The sequence below is a fragment of the Chionomys nivalis genome, chromosome 3 (assembly GCF_950005125.1).
Source record: "Chionomys nivalis chromosome 3, mChiNiv1.1, whole genome shotgun sequence".
Taxonomy (NCBI): domain Eukaryota; kingdom Metazoa; phylum Chordata; class Mammalia; order Rodentia; family Cricetidae; genus Chionomys; species Chionomys nivalis.
The window spans coordinates 33,209,885-33,234,449 of NC_080088.1; the positions used below are offsets into that span (position 1 = coordinate 33,209,885).

At 34.1% G+C, this 24,565-nt stretch overlaps 1 protein-coding gene across 2 annotated transcripts in view; it reads left to right on the forward strand.

Annotated features, from left to right (window-relative positions):
• The window catches only part of Epha3 (EPH receptor A3), a 306,637-nt gene that overhangs the window by 20,253 nt on the left and 261,819 nt on the right, over nt 1-24,565 (forward strand). For both annotated transcript variants that reach the window (XM_057763683.1, XM_057763684.1), the window contains exon 2: nt 1,856-1,920. In XM_057763683.1, coding sequence (XP_057619666.1) covers nt 1,856-1,920 — 65 coding nt within the window. The remainder of the gene's footprint in view (nt 1-1,855; nt 1,921-24,565) is intronic.

The window sequence follows — 24,565 nt, forward strand, 5'->3', positions numbered from 1 at the left end:
CACTTTGGACCAGTTCTTAAGTTTATTGTGTCTTCAGCGGTAGGGATGAGCTTCTACTTCTGAGGGGCAATAAAAAAAACCATTAACCCTATAATGTTTTAGGAGTCTCTTGGATAACTCTGACCAACAACCCAATAGAGGACTTTTCGCAACTGTTGCTGGAGTTTTTGTTAGGTGGTCTATGGTTCATTGGGGGGAGGCAGTGAATATTGTCATCACAGATGGAAGAATTTAGTTTTAACTATTCATGCATATTTACACATTGACTTACATATATTAGAGACATTTTTAGTTAGGTAGTTAGTAGTATAATATGACTTTTTTAGACACCCTTATTATTTTAATTATTACATTTTTAAAAGAAATAGATTGGATTTATATTTTTTCTTCATTATAAAGGAGAGAATTCTATTTAAAGTTTTGTAATTTTAGGTGAATAGTCAAAAGCTTTAGAGCTATTTAATGTATTTATTAACCAACAGTCCAAGCAAGCATGTTCCTTGAAATTTTTAATATTTAAGACTCTGCCACATATATTTTCTTCCTTGATATATTGCATTGTTTTATTTCATTTGTAACTACTTAATTGGGATTCATTTGAAATAATTCAGCAATTTTCTCAGATTCTCAGCACACAGATGAGCAGTATATAATATGGGGATTAATATTGCATTTTGACATAGGCATATTAGGGATTTTTTAAGATGTAATTCTTGTTTATATTGATTGCCTACTCTGGTCTGCTCTGGTCTACATTAATATAGATTCTTAGTTTATGTAATCTTCTTTTACACCTTCCGTTAGTCAATTGTGAGGATGTTTTCTAATGTGCAAGGATGAGGCAAAACAATAAATTCTACTATTTAACAGGCCCGATTAATAATAGTAAAATATCATATCAAAAAATGAGCTTTTATAGTTGATTAAATTTGAAGCACCCAGCTGGGCAGTAGTGGCACATACTATTAATCCCAGCACTGGAAGGCAGAGGCAGGTAAATCTTTGTGAGTTCAAGGCCAGTATCGTCCACATAGTGAGTTCCAGGACAGCCAAGGATACGGAGAAACCTTGTCTCAAAACAAACAAACAAAAAAAATTGAAGCACGCTTTTAGTACATTGACCTATAACAATCACAAAAATTTTGGTATTGACAAAAATGATTTTCATATATATTTAATAAAATGTAACTACATAAAAATTACATTTTACTTTTACTTTATAAACATGACTTAGGATTCAGACTAATCAGTAATAATGTTATAAGAAGAATCTCTTATGCCTTTTAGTGGAACACCTTTATACGTAATTAAGGTTTTACCGGTGATATTCTAAAACATTGCCTTCATTGCTTTACTTACTCCCCAGATCCATCATGAATCACTTTATTATATGTGTTAATAATTTAAACATTACAAATATAATTTGTATAATATGTTTGGTATTTGTGATGTGGTAGTAAGTATGAAAAATACAATAGTACATATTTAAGAAAGCTCATAGGGGAATCCTATGGAAATTCAAATTGGTTGTCTTTGTAGTTACTTTGTGTTAGAATTAATTTCTTGCCTATTTTGCATTTTTATTGTTTCCCTTGTAAGAGTTTCCTTCTGTCAGATGTATCCTTATATAATTGTTAGTCTCTTCTAAATGTACAAATTTAAAAGCCATGACAACTTTTGATCCACTTTCTCTACAGCTATATGTAGCTTGCTTGTTGTACTTACCAAGTATTTAAAATAAAAAGAACAGTAGTGTTTATTAGACAACAATACTGAAAACAGACATTGTTAACAGAAGCAGCTACAGAGATAGGTCATTGAGCTTACATTCTTTGTGTTAATTTGTTTTTTGCAGTTAACCTTCTAGATTCAAAAACAATTCAAGGAGAGCTGGGCTGGATCTCCTACCCATCACACGGGGTAAGTTTAGTTGACCAATGAAGTGAGCATGATGCTGTCTTTTTCCTCTCTGAGAAAATAAAGAATGTTCCATGCATTTTCTGAAGAATCTCTGGACTTATGAAAGATCTGTGAATGAGTGTGTCAGTTTATGGACTGGCACAATTTAATGTTGATATTCTGTGCAGCTACAGAAAATTCTAGACTGCTTTTCTCCTGGATACATTACTTGCTGCACTGGGATGGCTAAATATTTTAATTATTATTGGCCTTTTATGGATAATATAAGTATGGTTATTTAGTATATTTTGTGATAGGATAAGTGTAAGTGAATTGACAAGACTTTGAAGTTTCATATTATATTCCAAGTGTATTCTTTGGTAATGGTAATTTTCCAAGTTATAGCCTTAAAAATTAACCATGGTGATATGTTCAACTACAATAAAAATCATTACTCAATTGTGGAAGCATATACTCCACTCACTTATTTTGAATATCTTTTATGTGTTCAGATTGTTTCAAAACTTGATATTATTTAGATGCTAAAGCCAGTACTGCCTTAATTTTTAACTTTTTATATAAATTTTAAACTTTGCCGGTCCAGACAGAGTTTACTAAGCTGTATGGAATTTTGGTGCTCCACATGTTTATAATGAGCCTTTTACTTAAGAAAATTATATTTGTTTATTTATTTAAAGAAACAGAATCATGAATTTGGAAACGTCTCATGCCTCTCAAAACTACAATAAGGATTAATCACACTTTCATTGTGAGCATAGTTTGGATAAAATGCACACGGTTTGAGGTATTTCTCATAGAAACAAATTCATGTGCTCTCTTTGTGTCTGTGGTTGTATTCTTTCCAAAGTGCTATTAATTACTATAATTTACTATTTTATCCATCTTTTTTTGGATACCCAGACATACTAACTTCCTTTCCCAGTACTATCAATTGTTTCTTCAGAAAGGGATGTTTTCTGTCAACGATACTTCATCCATCTGTCATCTTTGGGTCTGCTTTTCTTTCTGGTACACCTTGACACTGACTAAATACCAAAACCCATCATCAGGACTTCCATGCTGCTGTGGAAGAGAGAGAATGAAATTAGCCAGGATTTGCCTTTACTATAGGTGTAAGGGAATTAAATAATTGGGATAAAACACAACTTCGATTGTCAGAAAAATAAACCAAATCTCATGATTGACCTGGAGAACTTATAATACTATTTTATCAAAACGTCATACCTAATTTTGCTTTTACATCTTTGAGTTTTTCATTATATCATTTGTGACATATTGTGGAAAGCTACTATTTAAGTATAGAAGAAATATTAATCCATACTGACGTATTTACTTACACCATATATACATGTAGGCAGCTATTTTTTTAATCATACGAAATTAAAACATTTTACCATATATTTTCCTTTTAAAATGACCTAAAGGTAATAGATTCCCAGATAATAAGAATTAGAGTAAATAGATTCTTTAATATTTTGATTACATAATTTAATAAATTCTCTTTATTAATCTGAAAGTCTTTATGATAAAATAAGTTAGGCATGACATAAACCTGGAGGAGTCCAGGTGTCTCCCTGTTTTCCTCAGTGTACAGTTTTCAGTTTCTTCTTTTTCCTGGTGTGGGGATAGACAATTTCCCTGAACTATTTCTTCCTTCTTTTAATCTTGGGGATATGATTTTCTACATTCAGGTCAACTGCTTGAAGTTTGTCACATAATTTTCAGGCAATAAAGAAAAAAAAGGAAAAAATTCTGTTGTGGTTGTTTATGTATTTGTGTATTTATATGTGTGTGTTGGTAGGTATAATGTGTTCAGTGTGGTATATACATGCATACAAGTGTGTACATGTGTGCATGTGTGTTTGTGTGTATATACGTATGCAGTTGTGGAATATACATGTGTATGAGTGTATATGTGTGTGTGTGCATGCATTCATTTGTGTCTTTGCATGTCCATTTGTGTGTGTGTCTAGGACAAAGTTCAGAGTTCACATGTCTTCATTCTTCTCTGCTTTGTTTTTGAGACAGGACCTCTCAATGAAGCTGGAGCTCAGCTTTCACTTTTTTGATCTACTGTTTTTTTAAGACAAGGTCTCAGTATGTAGCATAAAAAATCCACCACTCAGTTATTTAGCCCAGGCTGTTCTTGAGCTCACAATCCTCTTCATCTTCTAGAGTAGACATTACTGTTATTCGCCTTATGCCTGGATCAATTTATTTGTGTTGTTCAAACTCTTTCCTTCCTCTTTAATAAAATAAAGATACAATCATTTTGTGTTCATAATTGCTTATTAAGAAAACAATTGTCAAAAATTATTAGAAGATTGTCTATAAAATATAACATTTAATAACTAAAATTTGATTGTTTATTTTAATCAATTAACTCTTAATAACCCAGGGCATCTCACTGAGCTGCTTAGGTTAACTAAATTATAACGTTAACCTCCAGAGGAAAGTAGTAAGAGTAAAATATCTTAGTATATCAAATCATTGAAACTCATACTCCATTAATTTATAGCAGTGGATATCAAGCTGTGGGTCTCAATTCCTTTGGGGATTAAATGACACTTTCAAAAGGGTCACATATCAGATGTCCTGCATATCAGATATTTACATTGCAATTCATAACAGTAGCAAAATTACAGTTATGAAGTAGCATTGAAAATAATTTTATGTTGGAGATGACCACAACATAAGGGAATTGTGTTAAATTGTTGCAGAGTTAGGAAAGTTGAGTACCACTTAGAGCAATGGGTGAAGAGATGAAGCAGGGGTGGGATATTTTGATTCTGCCTCAGGGCAACATTTGGCAATCTTTGCAGATATTGCCATGTTGGAAGTAAGGGGCAGGGCTGGCCTTAGTGGAAGAAGCCTGAAATCCTACAACACATCTTGCAATGAGCATAGCAGCCACCATAACAAAGAGTGACAGCTCCAAAGTTGAGAAGTCAATGCTTAGGGAACTAGTGTTGACATTCCCTTAAGAGCTGTATGTGGTTACTAAAGAGATGAGAAAGAGTGTGCCAACTGTTTCTTAAATTCAATTGCACTATAGTCAAATACTCCAAATGTCTTCAATGTAAAATTTGCAAAGCAAATAATTTATTTTAAACTAAAAGTTACTTTTTTTGTGGTATGATTGTATCACCAGAGCTCTCTGAAGTTTGTTTAAATTTCTCAGGGAGAGCGCATTTACATGAAGTTTCTTTTCTTCATGTTTTATTTCTGTTTTTTACTTCTCATTCCCCAAAGATGTGTTCACGGTAAAAGTTGTTATTAACTCCTGTAATTTTCTCATGAGAAGATTTCTATCTTCTTTTTAAAAAGCTCTTTAAAACAAAGAAGACAGGGGCTTGAGAAATGGCTCAAGTGGTTAAGAGTTCTTGTTACTCTTCTAGTGGATTCAAGTTAGAGGCCAAGTACACACTCCACGGAGGTCACAATTGCCTGTGACTCCAGCTCTGGAGGATCCAATGTGTCTTGCCTTCACCTACAGTGACACATGCAGTACACATTCATACACACACACGTGCACGCACATACACATGACACATACACATATGCACATACACACACTCACTCAAATACACACAAATTATTAGGTTTGGGCTAACTTTTTAAAAGATTCATGTGGAGGAATATTAAACCAGTTGTCTCTACATAAAAGTTACAAATCTAGTTATGAAGTTGAATATTGAAATTATTTGTAAGGTTATAAATTATAGTTCACTTTCCAAAAAAAGTTTTTGTTTGACAAATTGCCTGACACTGTATTTATTTAGTTTTATAAACTAAATAGCAACAATTATTTTTCCTAGCCCTTAGAATCCTTGGTTTAATTCTGACTAGAACCTTCAAAAAGTCATTCCATACTTTCATAAATCTTTCCTTTTGAGAATTTTTAAACACATAGACACACATATATGTCTACATAAGTGTATGTATGTATGTATATGTATTTGTATATTATAACCCCAAAGCTTTCACTTACCAGTGAACCAATGAATTTCATGGAGATGTCTTAATATAAGCTGTTTTCTTAATATTTCTCCTACTTTCAAGTTAAAGGCACTCTAACAGCAGAGATAGTTTTTATCAAATATCCTACCCCTTATAAGACTTCTATAATCATTGTTTAATGTATTTCCTTAATTGCAGTAACTATATTAGTAGACAATATATTCACTAAATAATTTAATTCTGCATATTGCAAGACAATTGAAATAAAAAATTAGCTAAAACAGCCCTTATACTGTAATTTATGATTCTCCTCTAGTGATAAAATATCAGAATGCTTCTAATAAATTACTTTTGGCGAAAGAATTGAACATGTTTAATGTGAAAAAGAAATTGTGAAAAGGAGAAGACAACAACAGTGCATTAGTAAAGCAGTTGCCCTCCTGCCTTCAGGACAGTGGAATCTGATGTGACTCACAGTTATGTGATATCTGTGAGACTGTGATGTCAGAATATCTAAAGTCTCCTGGAATTTTTACTTTCACTTTGCGGTTGTGGTTTGAAATGCAGGAAAAACATTTTGACAACAGAATGGCAGGAGCAATCACCTGGGAGCTGCCTCTGTGAGTCATAGTTCAGGAGCTGGTCCAGGAAATTCAGATTTGTGACACGTACAATACATGATTCTGGGTCACTTGGAATTCCAGCCTCTGCTGCCCTGCTTTAGATCTATCCCTTTGACCTAATATGCTGGCCATAGGAAAACCATGACAGAGTTTTATAGCTAAAACCGCTTTCCTTGAAACAAAAGGCACCATGAAATGAGAGATACTGTGGATAATGGTAGAAATTATCAAAGCTTGATTCTAACAATATTTAATCTGTGAAAATAAAAATGTTTTATTTTTAGTGCTTTAAAAATAGCATACATTTTCCCATATATGCTAAAACTTTATATTCCTATGTGAAGCATCCTTTCTGTATAAAATCAGTTTAGATTTGGGGTTTCTGGATTGGAATTTTTAAGACATAGCTTGTTTTAAAATATAATACTTTGTTTCTTCTACTTTGATACATAGAATTGGGTTTTTAGTAAAGAAGACTTGTAACTGATTTGTGTGTCTTTTTATTTCATCTCACTTTAAAAACAAATTGAATTTTGTTTTGATTCTCACCTAGTATACATTAATAATTAAGTTGAAAAGCTCAGATGAATTTAAATAATTTCCACTTCTAATTTTGAATATTTAAATGCTTTATAAATTCCCTGTGATTGTTCCATTTTAAGTAGCTTAAAATTTTTTATCAGGGACAGACAGATTTTTCTTTCTCGTATTCCTCCTATTGAAAGTATTTTTCTTTAACACCAGTAACATTCTTTTACTTCTAGCTTTGTTACAATGTGTGATATCAAAAGTTTATTTTCTGATCACAGAGACATTCACTTCATTATAAACACATATACACACACAAACACACACACACCTCTATAATGAGTTGAAAATGGCATTCATGGACCCCTGAAATAGCTGTTACATAATGATCCTTGTTGCCAAGTTTGAGTTCAATTTCTGGGACTCAAATTTTGGAAGTAGAGAACTGTCTCCTTCTGCATACTGTCTTCTGACCTCCACTCAAGTGCACACACAGTGTATACACACACACACACACAAGTACACAAACATGAATGAATAAATAAAATGTAATATATTTTGAAATGGTATTCACATCCAATTTATTAAAATTTAAGTTGCTGAAATATATGTAAAATGTTGTATTTATACTAAATGTGTTGCTTTAATTCTCAATAATGACCTTTTAAAAAATATTTTTATAAAAAGTATCTGTAGAATAATCACTATTTTAAGTATTTATTAGCATGTATGATGTAAAAATATCTCATACCCGTAGAGAATGAAGCAGCTTTAATTCCCTTGTGTCATTGATATAAATATGAATTTTGATGAATTTACAAAAGCAATTCATCCCAACGTATTGTTTATTGAAAATATTTTCTTCTGGGGCTGGAGAGATGGCTCAGTGGTTAAGAACACTGCCTGCTCTTCCAAAGGTCCTGAGTTCAATTCCCAGCAACCACATGGTTGAGGTAATGAGGTCTGGTGCCCTTTTCTGGCCTGCAGACATACACACAGACAGAATATTGTATACATAATAAATAAATAAATATTTTAAAGAAAGAAAATATTTTCTTTTTTAATTTCATTATTTTGACCATTAGGTTTAATGTATTTCAGATATTCTTTTCTTTTGAAATACTTTTAAAGAAATTAAATTTATCTTGTAAAAAAATGATGTGAAACACTTTTAATGTAAGTCTAATGATAGATATTGGAACTGAAATCCCTGAAGATCTTGATGACTATAAAGCATCTTATGTATTTGTATAGCCTGTTACCCTTCATTGATTTTCTATGACTCTCTGTGCCTTTAATCTTTACATAGGTAATCAGTGTAACACCTGATTTCCATTGCTAATTGAAGCAATATTTCACTTCCATTGCAAGATATACAAGAATAAATAATCAATGAGACATTATATCCTGCTGTAATTTAATTTTTTGTATTTTATTTTATGTCATATGGGTGCTTTGCCTGTGTATGTCAGTGTACTACATGTATGGAGTACCTGCAGAACTAGAGTTATGTTGAAGGAGGAGGAGGGCTGGTTCGTCCTGGCCGCCCAGCTAGCTTAGCCCCGAAATAACCACACAGAAATTGTATTAATTAAATCACTGCTTGGCCCATTAACTCTAGCCTCTTATTGGCTAACTCTCATATTTTGATTTAACCCATTTCTATTAATCTGTATATCACCACGTGACAGTGGCTTACTGGAAAAGATTTGGCATGTCTGTCTCTGGCTGCTCTATGGCATTCCTCTCCCTGACTCTGCCTCATTTCTCCCTGCATGCCATTTAGTTTTCCCTGCCAACCTAAGTTCTGTCCTATCAACAGGCCCAAAGCAGTGTCTTTATTAACCAAGGAAAGCAATACAAAGATAAAAAGACCTCCTACACCAGAGTTATATAGTTCCGAATTATCTTGTGGGTGCTGGGAAGCAAACTAGATTCTCTGCTAGAACAGCTAATGCTTTTAACTGCTAAACTATCTCTAGCCTTTTACTCCCTCCATAATCCTTGCTTTACTGAAAGTATTTTATACAATATATTCTGAATATTATATTCCCTCCCTCAACTCCTGCCAGATCTTCCCTACTTCCCCACACTCCAAAATCTCCTTCTCACATAATCCTTAGAATACAAACAGGCATCTAGAAATATAATAATAAGGTAAAATAGGTAATAATATTTTATTTGTAAATGGCAGTTGTTTGGATTTAGACCTTGCTGTCAGTGTGTTTCTGTTTGGAATCCCAGTGCTCAAAAACATTATCTAGGATGACAGAGTTCACCCTCATTTCCTACTCAGGTGACCATTAGCCTTCTAATTTGGGCTCTACTTTTCCAGTATTTCCAAATAAATCTAACACTGCACATGATTCATGGTTCCTATGCCTATTATCTATCTATCTATCTATCTATCTATCTATCTATCTATCTATCTATCTATCTATCTTTCTTTCTATCTATCTATCTATCTATCTATCTATCTATTTATCTATCATCTATCTATCTATAAGATTATATGTAATTTTACAATAAACACACAGAAAAAGAAAACAGGTGTTTTACTGGCAACTTTTAGGTTGCATTAGCAATTAAAGACAAAGTTTGTGTTTAGAATCAAGTGTCTTAGGTAATAATGGAGTTCAGTTTGAACAGAATGTAGTTTCTTCAGTATTTATAAATATTTATAATGTTTACATCTGGTGTGCATTGCTCATGACAGTATAAAAGACAATAAACACAATGAATTAAGTGGCAGGGAAATAGAAAACAGCTATGGAAGCAGAGTCAAGTAGTTGCAAGAGTATAAGTTAATCTAAGAGTAACTTTTCTTATGAAAATAATATAATATACTTGCATCTTAATTTAAGAATAAGCTAAATTTCAGATGAATGTACTGTGATTCTCGTTGTTCCTTCATGGCATGAAGGGCAATACCACAAAGTCAATACTAGGAGTCAAGAAAATGCAAGCTTCAGGAAAAATGTATCTCAATAATTAAAAAACATTTTATTTCTTCTTCTTCTTCTTCTTCTTCTTCTTCTTCTTCTTCTTCTTCTTCTTCTTCTTCTTCTTCTTCTTCTTCTTCTTCTTCTTCTTTCCCTTCTCCTTCTTTTCTTCCTCCTCTTCCTTCTTCTTCCTTTAATCAAATAAAAATCTGCCATTTTATTATATAGTCTTATAAAATGAGAATAGCTCAAAACAACCTTCATTTCCAGGATTAGGAAAAGATGAGGAAATGTAAGTCTTTCAGTTTGCCTGAGACCAGTGAGAAGGAATAAACAACTAATGTTAAAATGGCTGATGTCACCTATACCTCAAAAGAATAAGGAGCCCCGAAAACCCTAGGATCTTTTCCAGGAAGCTTAATAGAGGTATTTAACTTTTCCCTAAGTCTTCAAGACTATTCCTACTTTTCTCCTGATCCCTCAGATTTAATATGCTCTATTCCCCTTGGATTTATATAAAAATATATTGAATATAATGACCCCGGGGAGCAGATAGTAATTAGGGACTGGACCCCAAGACAGTGATACTGAGGAATCTTCCCAAAGTGACCTTAATTATCCTTTCCAAGACTTAATTTCAGACCAAGTTCATTCCAAGTTTGCATATGTCATGTCAATAAAGCTGAGAGACACAAATATGGATTTACTCAGCGTTAATACATTTTAAATATGTGGGTGCTGTGAAATGTTTTGGTAAGCTTTCCTTATTCTGAGATTCCTGTGTTTTTATGTCATTGCATGCTTCCTGGAGTGTTGGGTGCTGATTTGTTACAGTAGAATGTGTATTGTAACTGTGATAGAGAATCCTCTGGTCTCCTGAGGGTTATAAAGACTGTAAAATTACACAGCGTGAAGGTATAAAATTCCTCTCTGTGGAAATTTGTGAAAAGATCATTGACAGAGATGCTTCACTTTATTAAAAGCAGAAAATTTGTACTGTATTTACAGGAGAATAAAAAGTTTGAATGAAGTGTCTGCTTTAAAGGCAGCAGAGATGGATGGCTAAGCATGTGTGTCTGTTCTCTGCTTCATCAAGCCTGGGGTGACAGAGTGGCTTTCTGGTATCATACCATTGCTTTCTGGATTACATTCCATACTCCTCATTTTTCTCTCCTCCCTACCATAGGCATTCTCAAGGAAGAAATCAAGATTGGGTGATTTAAAGTCAGGAAAATTATACATCTTAGGATCCCTGAATTTCATGCACTATAGCACCCAAAATAGTAGCCAAGCCTTGGAATGCAGGAATAAATGGACCCACTACCTCAGGTGTTAAAAAGTGCTGCTATCCATAAGATTATGAGGAAGAGGAATAAAATCAATTAGCTCTTCATTTTTCTGGCTGCATTCTCCTCCTCACAACTGAATTTATAAACCATAGATTAAACTGTCAATTGGTGGCAAAACTAATTTTCTGAGAACAAGAAATTGATCTTATCTCAGATCAAATAAGAATAGAAATATATTTTTAAAATGTTAGCTCAATTGCCAGAAAAAAATTTTATAGACTTTGGGTTCTTATGAACATTAATAAATTTTATGTATTTTTAAAAACGTATGTAATTTTAATATGACTATTCACGAGGTAAGATTATATATGATGTATCTTAACCAGTAAATATTTACAATTTAGGTTGTTGTGTTAATGTTGTGGGTTTGGAGGATGTGCATACATGAGTTGGGGGTACATTTGTACTTGTGTGTGCTTATATATTTACATGCATATGCACACAGAAGAAAGTGAGAGTGTTGAATGTCTTGCTATATTTCCCTTTTGCCCTCACGGGGGACAGGTTCTTTTACTGAACCTTGAGTTTCCAGTATTTTGGCAAATTTGACTGAGCATGCTCAGCAATCATTCCTAACACCCCTTTGCAGCATAGCTGATATCGATTTACGCAGCCATGCTGGCTTTCACATGGTTGCTGGGCAGTAAGTGATCCTACCAATGGTGGTGTCGCCTCAGTCTTGTTATTGTGACTTCTAAATTAAAACTCTCACTAAATTTTTGTTGCATGTATTTTACAATAATATATGAATTCTTATATAGCATTAAAATAATTAGTTATAAACTATGGTGACAATTTTAGAACATCAGAAATTCTAGAAACAGAAATATAAAAAGCCACATTGAAATTTTATGATTCCATACTTATTTTATGTGGAATTCTACTTGGTAGTCAAATCTTGAATGATAAATTTTGTTGTGAAATAAATGAGCTGAATGAATGAATAAAATGCATTATTTCAGAATACAGAGGATGTCACATATCAAGCCCTAGGGGACAATAATTAGTGTTAGTTCCAGGTTAGTGCTTTATATAGCATCTGAATGGTCAGTATCCATTGTAGCATCTCTTCTGAGGTATGTAGTATCAGAGGCAGTAGGACGCTAGCAACACAAGTATATCTGCCATGTGTTTAGTCACCAGGATTCCATGATCATTTTCATGATGGTGTGGATGATTGACACTTATTTTGGTTACCATTTTTGTCAATTTCTCAAAATGTAGTGTATCAGAATTGTAGCATATCAGTCCTACATATAGATTGCATTGGTAGTGGTACTGTTCAATGAAATGTATTTGGAATAAAACACAAAATCAATATTAAGAGTAGATCTTGAAAATGTATTTGAAAAAAGTTCTAAGAAATGTAAAGAGTGCAAATTGAATGAACTTAAATGTACGGCATATTGTCACATCACAGATGATCTTAGGTATATTTTTTAAATACTTAGCTGCCTATGTACATGTGCACGTACACACACACACACACACACACATCTAGCCACAAATACACACATACCTGCATCTGTAACACTTAACAAAAGAATTAACTTCTTAAATGCTATTTCAGTATTTGAAATTGTACATTGTTACTATATTAAGGATAATCCTTAAGTCATAGTAACAGGCTCTTGACTACAGTTTCATGCAGAGAACTACAAGAATTTGAAAATTATCCTGACGTAAACAAAAGTGTCCACAAATAAAACTATGAGTATTTTGTCAGCAGAGTGTGTGTAGAAGCTGAAAGTTTAACCTTTTCCCCAATATTAATTTTATATTGTCATTACATTGTAGAAATGATAATTCCTAAAATATTTTCTAAAACAGAGTCATGAATTGTACTCAAAATTTGATTAGAAAATAAATGATGAATTGTTTAGATCTGTCCAAATGTTGTGGTTCCCTACACTACATTGCCCCCCAACTTGCTCTTTTTGGCATTTTCTTTTGAAAAACAAAGAAATGGCAGCTATAACATTTATATAATTTATAGAAATTATTATCTTCAGTGGAAACATAGGAGTACATTTTACCTGTGTATATGCAGGAGATGAGTGATTGTTTAACCTTGACATGTATAGAGAATATTCCATTGGTCATGTGTCCAAACTTAGAGAGCAAGTCCCTTCTCAAGGCACTAATGACCAAGAGAACTATTTTACATTTCACCTATTTTCTTGTTATTCTTTATTTATCTCTTGAGTATTAATACTAATTTAAGCTAGAAACATTTAGAATTAAATAAAGGTATGTTTAGCTTTTTTAAGATTGAGTTTTTATTTAAATAGAAGCAGACTTGATATGTATTTTGTTACTTAAACTATATCCTTTGGAACTACACATATGCTCATGCACAAAGAACAGCCTGAGCATTCCTCAATTAATTTAATGTAAAGAAAAACTGATACTTTAAATTTTTCATAAGTGATTTTATTATTGCAATGATTTGGGATTTACTACGATGATCCTAGCCACTGATTCATACGTAAACTTATTGTAAGACCCTGCCATTCTCCCTGTTCAAAATCCATTCATACGTTTTTTAAACAGAACACAGATTGAGCATAATTCTCAATAAAAGTCTTATTCAGAAATAAAATCAATGAACAGTTAATCATTTGCAACATATATGACAATAAGATTCTCATGTCATCATTTAAGTAATTAGTCAGTGGGGTTTTTTTTTTGGAATAGGTTTTACTTTTATTTTCGTTTGTTGAGCAAAGATAAAACACAAGAGAAGAGATTTGCACATGAGTTGGCAGTGAACTGGATTTGAGGATTAAGAAAATAATCACTTGCTATTTAATATATCTGTCAAGAATTTATAATCATGTCCTAGATCAAATACCATGTGTGAAAAAAAAATCTGTTGATACAATGATGTGGTCAAAACTGCTTTGGCTAATTTAAAATTAATTAAAGGATACTTTCATTTATAATCTTTGATACATTAGTTAGTAGTATTGAATTGGGAAGAAAACTTAGACTGTGTTTTAAAAGCTACTTTGTGTGAAGTACCCACCCTTACACTAACATTCTGACTCAATTTTTTAAACAAGTGTTTTAATGACGAAGAATCTAATATTCTGTTATTCACAATTATATATATACAATACTAAATAGTAGAACGTCTAACTGTCCAGTCTGAAGGGTGCAGGATTGAGTAGTGATTCTGAAGCATTTGTCTAGCACCAAGAGCTTCCCTGAATTGTGGTCTCCACTACTGTCAAACACACAAAGAAAAAGAACATTGATATTATCTGGCATTCATGCAATTTCATGGGATTTCTATATAGATTTTTTGGGGGAGAATTTCGTGTTTATATGTTTTGTAGTTGGTGTGTTCTTTTATTTCATTTTATTGTAGAAGTGGCAGAAATACAAGTTTTAACAATCACACCCAGCTATATGATTGTTTATATTTTTGCAGGCCATGTATCTATTAAGACTTTTTATTACATCATTCCCTCCATTGTCTCCTAGATTCAATTTTTCCTGTTTCCCCTGATGCTCTCTCAAATTTATCAAATCTTCTATTTTTGTACACACACACACACACACACACACACACACACACACACAGAATACCTGTTTTATATTGACCAACTGGTCTAGAGCATGAAGTTTGTCCTAGATTATGATTAATATACTACTGAAGAAAATGTATTTTTTTCTCCCAGATGTTAACAATTGAAAACTCCTTCTTGGCTTTGGGTAGGAATTTGTGGCCACTTCCTCTTGTTTATGCTAGAATTTTTTGTTTTTATTTTAAGCTTATGTAGGTTTTGTGAATATTGTCATAGGTTATATGAGTTCATATTTATATCAATAATACTGGATTTGGAAACAATATCTTTGGGATCATCTACCACCACTGGCTCTTACAATCTTTCTATGTAGATCCTTGAGCCTTGAGGGGAGGGGCATGATAAAGACATACCCTTTAAGGGTGTGTAAACCAAAGTGTGTCATTCTCAGCACATTGACCAGTTGTGCATCTCTCTGTTAATAATCATCTACTAAAGAAGTTTTGTTTTTCTTTTCCCACAAGGCTTGAGTGGTGCAGTGCTCCAGTCATAGTAATATATCTATATATTATAGTAATATATCTATAATATATCATAGTGAAAGAATGATTTCGTTGCTATGTTGATTTGGTAGAATAATAACAGTGGGACTCATCTAATCACAGGTTTTTGGCCTGATTAACAGTTTCAAGTATGAGTTTTATTTCATGGAACTGGCTAGGTGTTCCTATAACACTTGTGCCACTATTATATCAGTGGTTATATCTTGCTGGTAGACCACTAGCTTTCAGGGTTCCTAACTGGGTGGGACTGAGGATTACTTTTCTCTTACATGTATGTATGTATTATGTATGTATGTATATAAGAAATATATATGTTAAATGTATATTATTTTTCTCTTATATGGATATATAACACTCTTCAAAAATCATATTTCATTAGAATTAAAATGTATCATAAATCAACTTTTATAACAGAATCACTATTGAGACTTGAAGGTACTGAGAGAGAGAGCGAGGCAGAAGAATATGAATCATGAACTTGGTAGACAGTTATCCAAGGTCATGGTCCTTTGAAAGAGACACACACCTGGTGGCAAAGCAGTCTGTTGAAACATGCCAAAATGATCATCCAAGTTTCCATACTTCAAGGAATTTCATGGAATATTGATTTTGTCTGAAACTGGGAATGTCTGGCATGATTTTGCAGGTTCAAATATAAAGGCTGAAAGCAGATCTGTTTTCAAGGCTCCTTGTTCTTTCTCTAAATATTTACTTAAAGGCCCTGTGTACTGAAGCAGTGCTTGGCATTTAAAAAAAAAAAAAACTACTGCATGGGCATGGAACAATCAATATTTTTGAACATTAGTCATTTCATGGAATTCTTTTTCTAAAATATGATACAATTACAAACTCACATTTAAATCAAATACGAAGAAGTAATACCAGAAAATAGTCATGAACTTTGAATAACTAGCATGTACTTATTGATAAACTGCCTCCATTCTTTGCACAGAAAACTAAGAAAATCAGTTATGAAATACCCTGAAACAAATGTATAGATCCTCATCGAATTTTAAAACACTAAAAAATAACCTAAGATACTTTATGTGTAAAACAGATTTACTTATGTGTTCATATGAATTAAGCAAAAGTAGGTGATATTTTAAGTAACAGCAAAAATTAGGTATCTACTTACTAATTTATTTTATGTGCGTGCATATCTGTCTATGTAGGTTTCCTACATGTATGTAGGTGCCTGTAGAGGCTGGAAGAGGACATCAGACTCATCTGATCTCTACTTAGCATTTGTGAGTCACCTAACGTGGGTGCTGGAACTTGAACCTAATCATCTATAAGAGCAGCAACTGTGTTTAACCACTGAGCATTCTCTCCAACCCGAGATACATATTTGTTTATCCTTTTGCTCTTAGAATAAAGAATTAGCATCACAGAGGGCTTGCCAGTGTACACTTGATATGAGGCATCAATGCATCTCGTCATTTACCATAAATGTTTCAGAGGTACGGTGTCTGCTGGCTAGATATCCATTTTATTAAACTTTGTGTCTTTTCAGTGATAACAATTGGCATGGGGAAATTTGTAACTCCTAAAACATATTAGTGGCATGCTGATGTTTCTGTGATTAATTATTTAAGCTGCTACAAAGTCAAATTATATGTAGTCACACAACAGACACTGCAGATGTGACTGTCAAAGCAATGATAAACAGTATGAAGCTTCTGTGGAGTATATTTTTAAACAGATGCCTTGAATTTTAACTAGATATAAAATAAATAATGTTTTACAGAAAATTGTTATAGATATTCTATGATATGTGCTACTATATATATGCACACACACAAAATGTAGCTCATTTTAAAAATATACAACAATTTTTTTTTTTTTTTGGTTTTTTGAGACAGGGTTTCTCTGTGGTTTTGGAGCCTGTCCTAGCTCTTGTAGACCAGGCTGGTCTCGAACTCACAGAGATCCACCTGCCTCTGCCTCCCGAGTGCTGGGATTAAAGGCGTGTGCCACCACCACCCGGCTAAAATATATAATAATGTTTTATAGTTAGAGGTCAGTCTCAGAATTTGAGCTTCATATGTAGTTGAGAAAAAAAACAGAACAAAACTCATGTATTTCAATAATATGAAACTCGTACGTCACTGACACATGCAAGTTTAAACTGGATTATCTATTTACTCATAGAATTAATCACTTCATATATTCCTAAAATGATAGACTAATACAAACAGAATAGGAAATTATTTGTGTCTGAACATATAAATTTGACAATGTTAATCTTGAATCAGTTTCTTGAGAATTTGGATAAATTCTGACACCTGTATTATTCAGAAGTAGACTCTTTCAAACACATACCGGTTGCAATCATTTTGTAATGAGAGATACACTGTCAGTAAACTAAATGCAGTAAAGGGGTATAATAGAGAATAATGAAAATACAATAATGAATGATTCATGAAAGCAGCATAGAAGAGATCTAGTTCTCTAATTTTCTCAAGAATAGAGAAGTAATCACCATCATTGTGATATTTACATAGATCTGATTCTATGTGTTCATTACTTTATTGACTTCCGTTTCCAACTCTATGCACAACCTCACAAATGATGGGAGACAAAACAGCATGTGGGACTCTCACTTAGATATCCTAAAAGAGGAAACACCCTCAGTCTACTCTGGCCAAGCTCAGACACCTCCTTGTACTGTTGCTGAATCTGACGAAAGGCTCTCCACTGCACAGACCTTCCTTCTCTGCCTTCAGTCTCTTTTCCACATGGATGTCTTAACACAGGGTCAGGACCATTCAGGATGCAGAGGTGATTGCAATCATCTGTTTTTATGAATAATACTCAGGCTCAGCATATCACAATGTGAACTTGTCACAAAGGACTAATAAAATACACATTATTATATACTCATAAAAATCCTGCAACTTGCACCACTGTCCTCCCAATGAGAGTTTAAATCCTCTGAATCACATCTATATTTTTTTCTGAAAACCATATGAATACATTTACTATCCGGGCTCTTTTTTTTTTTTTTCCCAAAACAAATGGTGATGTGGTTTAAAATGAGAACACTTTCATTGTTATAGGTATACACCAATATAGTGCTCACAAGGCTATTATATTTTAATACATATGTATGTTTGTGAGTCCTAGTAACTAGGTAGTGATTAAAATCTAAATATACATGCTATAATAAAGCATATTTAAGTAAAACACTGTGCTACTTGTTAGCTACTACATGGATAATAGTTGGTTTGTACAATAGATGATCCCTACATTTAGAGCACGAAACTAGATGCCAAATTGTAGAGTACTGAGTGGGATTTCCCTCTGTTCTGAGGGATGTATGTGAGTCGGAGAGGTAAGACTGTTGCACGTACACCCTCCTACCTCACTGCTTTCACTCGCCTCTTCTTCATGGATTTGGCTGTTGTCTCATGGCTCTCATTTGTAGACTTCTCTAAAAGACAGACTCCTCAATAGCTCACTTTCCCCACTTTGTTCCATAAAATATACTTTTCTTGTAGCCTTTCTCCTATCAATCCGTGGCCCCATCTCCTCCTAAGTGGCTGGGCTAGAATCTCTGAAGCCCAGTTTAAATTTTTTCAGAGTCTCATGTTTTACCTTCAATGGCAGAAAAATCTTGCTCCTTTGATTTCCAAAATATATATTTAAAATCCATAAATTTCGATTGTCTTATTTTTCTACCCCTGAACAGTTATAATATCTAGCCTCATTCCTCAGCACTGTCCTCAGTATGATTATAATCTGTATTCAATAAAAAATGACCCTGGTGAAAATACTAAGTCAAGCAATGAGAGAGATGGGTAAAGTGATTGCCGTTCAACAAAGAGAGTACTGGGTTCTAAGTTCGGGTACCCAGACCCATAAAGCTGGATGCAGTCATCTCTAAACACAGTTCTCCTATGGTAAGGTGAGAGAGAGAAACAGGAGAACTCACACAGCTTCATGGGCCAGTTGTAAGATGCCCTGTAACAAACAATGTGGCAAAGGAGATGGCAAGACACAGCCTGTGAGATATCCACGACTCCTGCACCTGTGCCTGTCATATGTGCTTCATCAGCCACAAGAATACGCACATAGGCATAAACAGGCAGGCAGACATTTTTTAAAATTATGTCAATTAATATCACTCCTTTCAAAAATGATTTTCCAATGATCCGGTCTCTGCCTCTGAGTAAGAGCCAAAGTTGTCAGAATCCCCAGTTGTTCCTGGTCTGTTCTGCTCCTGTCTGCCTTGATGTTGTCTTCTCTCCAAGCCTTACAGTCCTATCCTAGCTACCCACCATTTCGACCTTAGGGAGCCAGTTCTTTTGTATCTGAGCTTCAGCATTATTCTTCTCTTGCCCTGCAAATGTATCCCCCACTGTCTTGCAGCCATGAGATCTCCGCCCCCCCACCTCCTTCATTTCAGTTCCTCTTGAGGGCCAGCCTCTCAGTGGGTATATGCTGATCACTGTGATCTGAGCTGCATTTCCCTCCCAGCATTGCCTGCACCACTAACTGCTGTTGTCTCATTAACACTTATCACCTCCTAATATTCCCTGTGGTGGACTTAATTTATTATTACATACGCCTTTCCCCACTTTTGGGGGTTTGTTTCCTGACTTATCCCTAGGGTGCAGGAGAAAGTGAGCGCTTCATAGATATTTAGTAAATACATGAACTAATTAAATAATGCATATAGAAAGAAAATCCCTTCCCCCAATGATTTTTTTCAGGATGAATGAGAAGTGTTAATTACTGTCTAATACTTATATCCTTCTAGTGAGCATGTAATGATAGAGCACAGGAAAGTACATTCTTGTATTTTGTATTTTCTAACATTCTAACATCAATTTTGAGAACATTGACTGAGACTAGGTTTCTGCGGTTTCTTCGTTTAATGCATGGTCAATACTATAAATTATGTGAAGTTTCTCAAGGCATTGTTTTCAGAATCAAATAGATCATCACTCAGAACCCTAAAACTGTTAGATAAAGGCAGTGCATTATTTGATATGCACAGTAATTATCCATATATATTTAACACTAATATAAAATACACACCAAGCCAACTTCTTTAAATCACACAAAGTATCCAGGATCATGCATACAATGATTGTGATTGTTATAATGTAACAATGGCTATTAAAAATGTTCCTTAGTTTATCTATACCCCATTAATATGAGTTTGAAGCCCTCACTATCTACAGAATAGCTTGATTACCCTTTCAGGTTCTGTTTATTGCTAAGGAGAAAAGGAATCTCTTAAAATATTTTACCATAAATAATTTTATAGCTTTATTTCAGTTTTTAAGAAATATTTTAATTTAAAATTTAATTAAAATTAATAAAATTGCATCTTGAAATCTAAAGCCATGTCACTAACTCAGCAAAACAAAGAACATGTGTGCCTCTGATCATCCATGTACACACAGGGCTAAGTAGAATTTTAATTAGTCCATGTTTGTATTTTCATCTACATAGTATGTAATAGGGAACTTTCAAATAGGAAAAATTGCATTAAGTTATATAAAACATAGGTTAAATTATTTTTAAATGTTGGAAAGATTTCATGGTTTCATGAAAAAAGCATTGACTATAATTGAAGTCTGTTCAAAATGTCAATCATGAATCACCTACTATACATATGTCTGATTGAGATATATATTAAACAAGGGAAAATTAGTACATGGCTTGAGAACCAGACTAGAGGGCTTTTAGAGAATATAAAGTCAACAGTGGTGTGTGCACTCTTCCAAGGTATGGCTGGTATTCTTGTACCTCTTTCAACTTTAGTAGTTCATGAATACTTGGTGTGACTTGACTATGCTAATCTGTCATTCAAAGCAAAATGTTCAAAGTTTAGAAAACATGTAAAATACTTTTTTACTAATTATGAATGCTTATTAGTGATCATTTAGTGAATATTTGCTGTGTGTCAGGCACTGGCTAATACATTGTTTAATTTAATCTTCCCAAAGGTACATTAATATTCAATTTGTTAGGGAACAATCCATTATGAATAAGAGAGGGAAAACACTTTAAAGCAATATTTTATATTGTATTACTGAAATCTGCTTTGATATTCAGGGTGGCTTTGTTCATGAAAGCTGTGAATAAAGAACGGATGAAGGAGCTAGAGATATGACTGAGAAGTTAACAGGTTAAGACCAGGAACGGCTCTTACAGAGGGCTGAATCTGGTTCATAACACCACATATGTGGCTTAAAACCATCTTTAAGTCTAATTTCCAGAATACCCAACTCCTTTGACCTCCACAAGTAACTGCCCTTATGTCCTCATACCCCACACAGGCAATACACATAATTAATATTATAAACATTTTTAAGTAAATAAAATATTCAATGAAAAGGCAGGTTTAACAAGTTTTGCAAAACCCAAATAGTAACAATAGTAAATAAAACAAAACATATTTATCACTATTTTCCAGTTACATTTCAGCAGGGTTAACATGTTTAAAGAAATCTTTTCATTGTGTGTGTGTGTGTGTGTGTGTGCGCTAATGACTGCATCCTCTTGACAGAGTAAAACAAGGTTTTCATGGTTTCGTTTATGAGATTGACCTTCTCATCTTTGAAAGCATTGAGCAGATTCCTGCATTCTGCAGTGTGTGGTGAATGTTGGGAACCAAGTCTACAGTATTGGTAGGAGTAATTACAGCTGTCAGTTCCTTCAGCATGACAAAACAACCTGGTTTCCATGTTACAAGAAACAGATTGTAGGAATCTGAAGGCGAAGGAATAACAGTCCCCAGGCTGAACAGCGTGTTGATTAACTGGTAAACTTGGCCTTTCAGAGCACGGCATTTATACTGTGTGAGGGAAGGAGACAGAGTATTTTATAAATGCAAAACATAAATATAAACAACAAGAATCTTATCACGAAGCAGCCAAGGGCTAGAATGTTTTCCAGGGGAGAAAGAAGCTGCATCTAAAGAATCTTGGCAGAAGGTCTTTCATGTAGGTTTTTTGCTGTGAGAGCTCTTCCTGTGTAAGTGGGTGTTCCTCACATCTGGTTTATTTGGATATTGGAGATCCAGCACTTCCTCGTACCAAACAAGAGGAAAATAGATGAAATCGGAAAAGGTTAAAACACGTTATAAAATGAGGAGCAAGTAACTGGCCACCAACAAGTTGTTTATTTTTAAAGCAATTTGTTTAGCATATCATGCTGCTTCTCTCATTATGTATGTGGACGGCAATTTGGTATGCTTTGGGCAAGATGAAGCCTAAGCGCCAGGCTCAGATATCTGGGAAACATGCAGAAAATCTCATCCATTATTTTTGGGTTCTGTTCAACTGTGAGGTAAGACATAAAGACCTGGATTGGCTAGTGTCTGCACTTTTTCTCTTTTTCTTAGTGAAGAAAAAAAAAGGGGGGGGGGGCAACCGCTTCTCTCATGAAAACAAAGGGAATGATATTAATTGGTAAATTAATTATAAATTATTGAAGTAAGTCAGTCTGTAAATCTAAAATTAGATCCTCATGATGCGTAGCAAAGAACATCTTTTCAAAGCTCAGCAGAGACGGGGCATGCTGAATACATCTGCACATATTTCTCTCTCTGTTTTCAAGAATTTCTCTTCTTTTCTCCCTGTATTGACTCATGTCTACTTCAGTCTTTTTCCTGCACAAATTGTAACCACGGCAGCCAGATGGCCCCAGACAGAAAGCAGGACACCTCTTGTTGCTTGGACAGATTTCAGAATTGACACAGCACCAATTCCCACATGTGCATGGTGTGGCAGAAGCAGAGTGTCCAACCTTGAGAGTGTAGATTTTAAAGCTGAGGGGACAATAAACTTTCATGGATGCTCTAGTTTGCAGACATACAAGAGCAAAATCATGATGAAGTGAAGAATTTAAAAAAAAAAAAAAAACAAAGAAGAGAAAAAAAAAAGGACATGACGGTAGATCAAACCCTCTACTAGTTAAGGTTAAATACTTAACTTTTCTGAATGATGATTTGTTCGGGAAACTTAAGACTAAAATGGACACCATCAAAGCAATTGTCAAATACCCCATTAGCAGCATCAAATGCTGTCTAACACTGCTGAATGAAAATAAATTCTATACAACCTGTATATTATCCAAGCTGCCTTTCTCACCCTTAGCTGCTGCCCTTAACACCTTTACTTATTTCTGGTGTCCTGTCACAAAACCAGATCCCCTGAAAAAAAAAAGATTGAGAAAGGAAGAGGAGCAAGAAGCATAAATGGCCACACTTCTTGGGTTTTTTCCTGATTTCCTTTGTGCTGGGACATGTGCTATCTCAGTAACCAGGCTGTTACACAGATGACTGTCATAAAGGATAATCTTGAAGGATAAAAACAGGGCCAAGAACCAAGCCACAGAGATGCAACCCTCTGGGGCTCATAATGTACTTGTATTGATTTCACAAGTATCCTGCAGGTACTAATTCCAGGAATTTGTCTTTACGTGTCTCTGGAGATACAGAAATAAATAAAAGAACAAATTATCCTTTGGGCTGAATGGGATAGGCAATCAACAATATGAATAATATATATGATGTTTAGATGGTCACATTGGCTATAGGGAGTAGAAACTTAAATAAAGCCAAAGATAAGATAGGGAGAATTGATGTGTAGGGTTGCAGTTTTCAGCAGGACTGGTAGAGAAGTCAGTTCAGTGTCTTGTATCCCCCTCTGCTGTGGAAGACAGACATTGTTTGATCATTTACCCCCTTTATACATACTTCCCTAGTCCAGTGTGTGTCAACACTTTGTAAATATTCACAGTTTTAACCTAAATAATACTATGTTATAGTTGAAAAAAGTAAAAAAAAATAAATAAATTACCTGATGTTTCCCGAAGAGTTAGTGGGGAAGACAGAAAAGGAAACTATTAAGCTTAACTCTGCAATCTTCTTAAACATTTTAAAAAAAAAAGTAGCCGGGCGGTGGTGGCGCACGCCTTTAATCCCAGCACTCGGGAGGCAGAGACAGGCGGATCTCTGTGAGTTCGAGACCAGCCTGGTCTACAAGAGCTAGTTCCAGGACAGACTCCAAAACCACAGAGAAACCCTGTCTCAAAAAAAAAAAAAAAAAAAAAACCAAAAAAAAAAGTAGTACTACAGACTCTATCATGTTATTGTAGATCATTTTTAATGAGTGTATAATTGTTAAG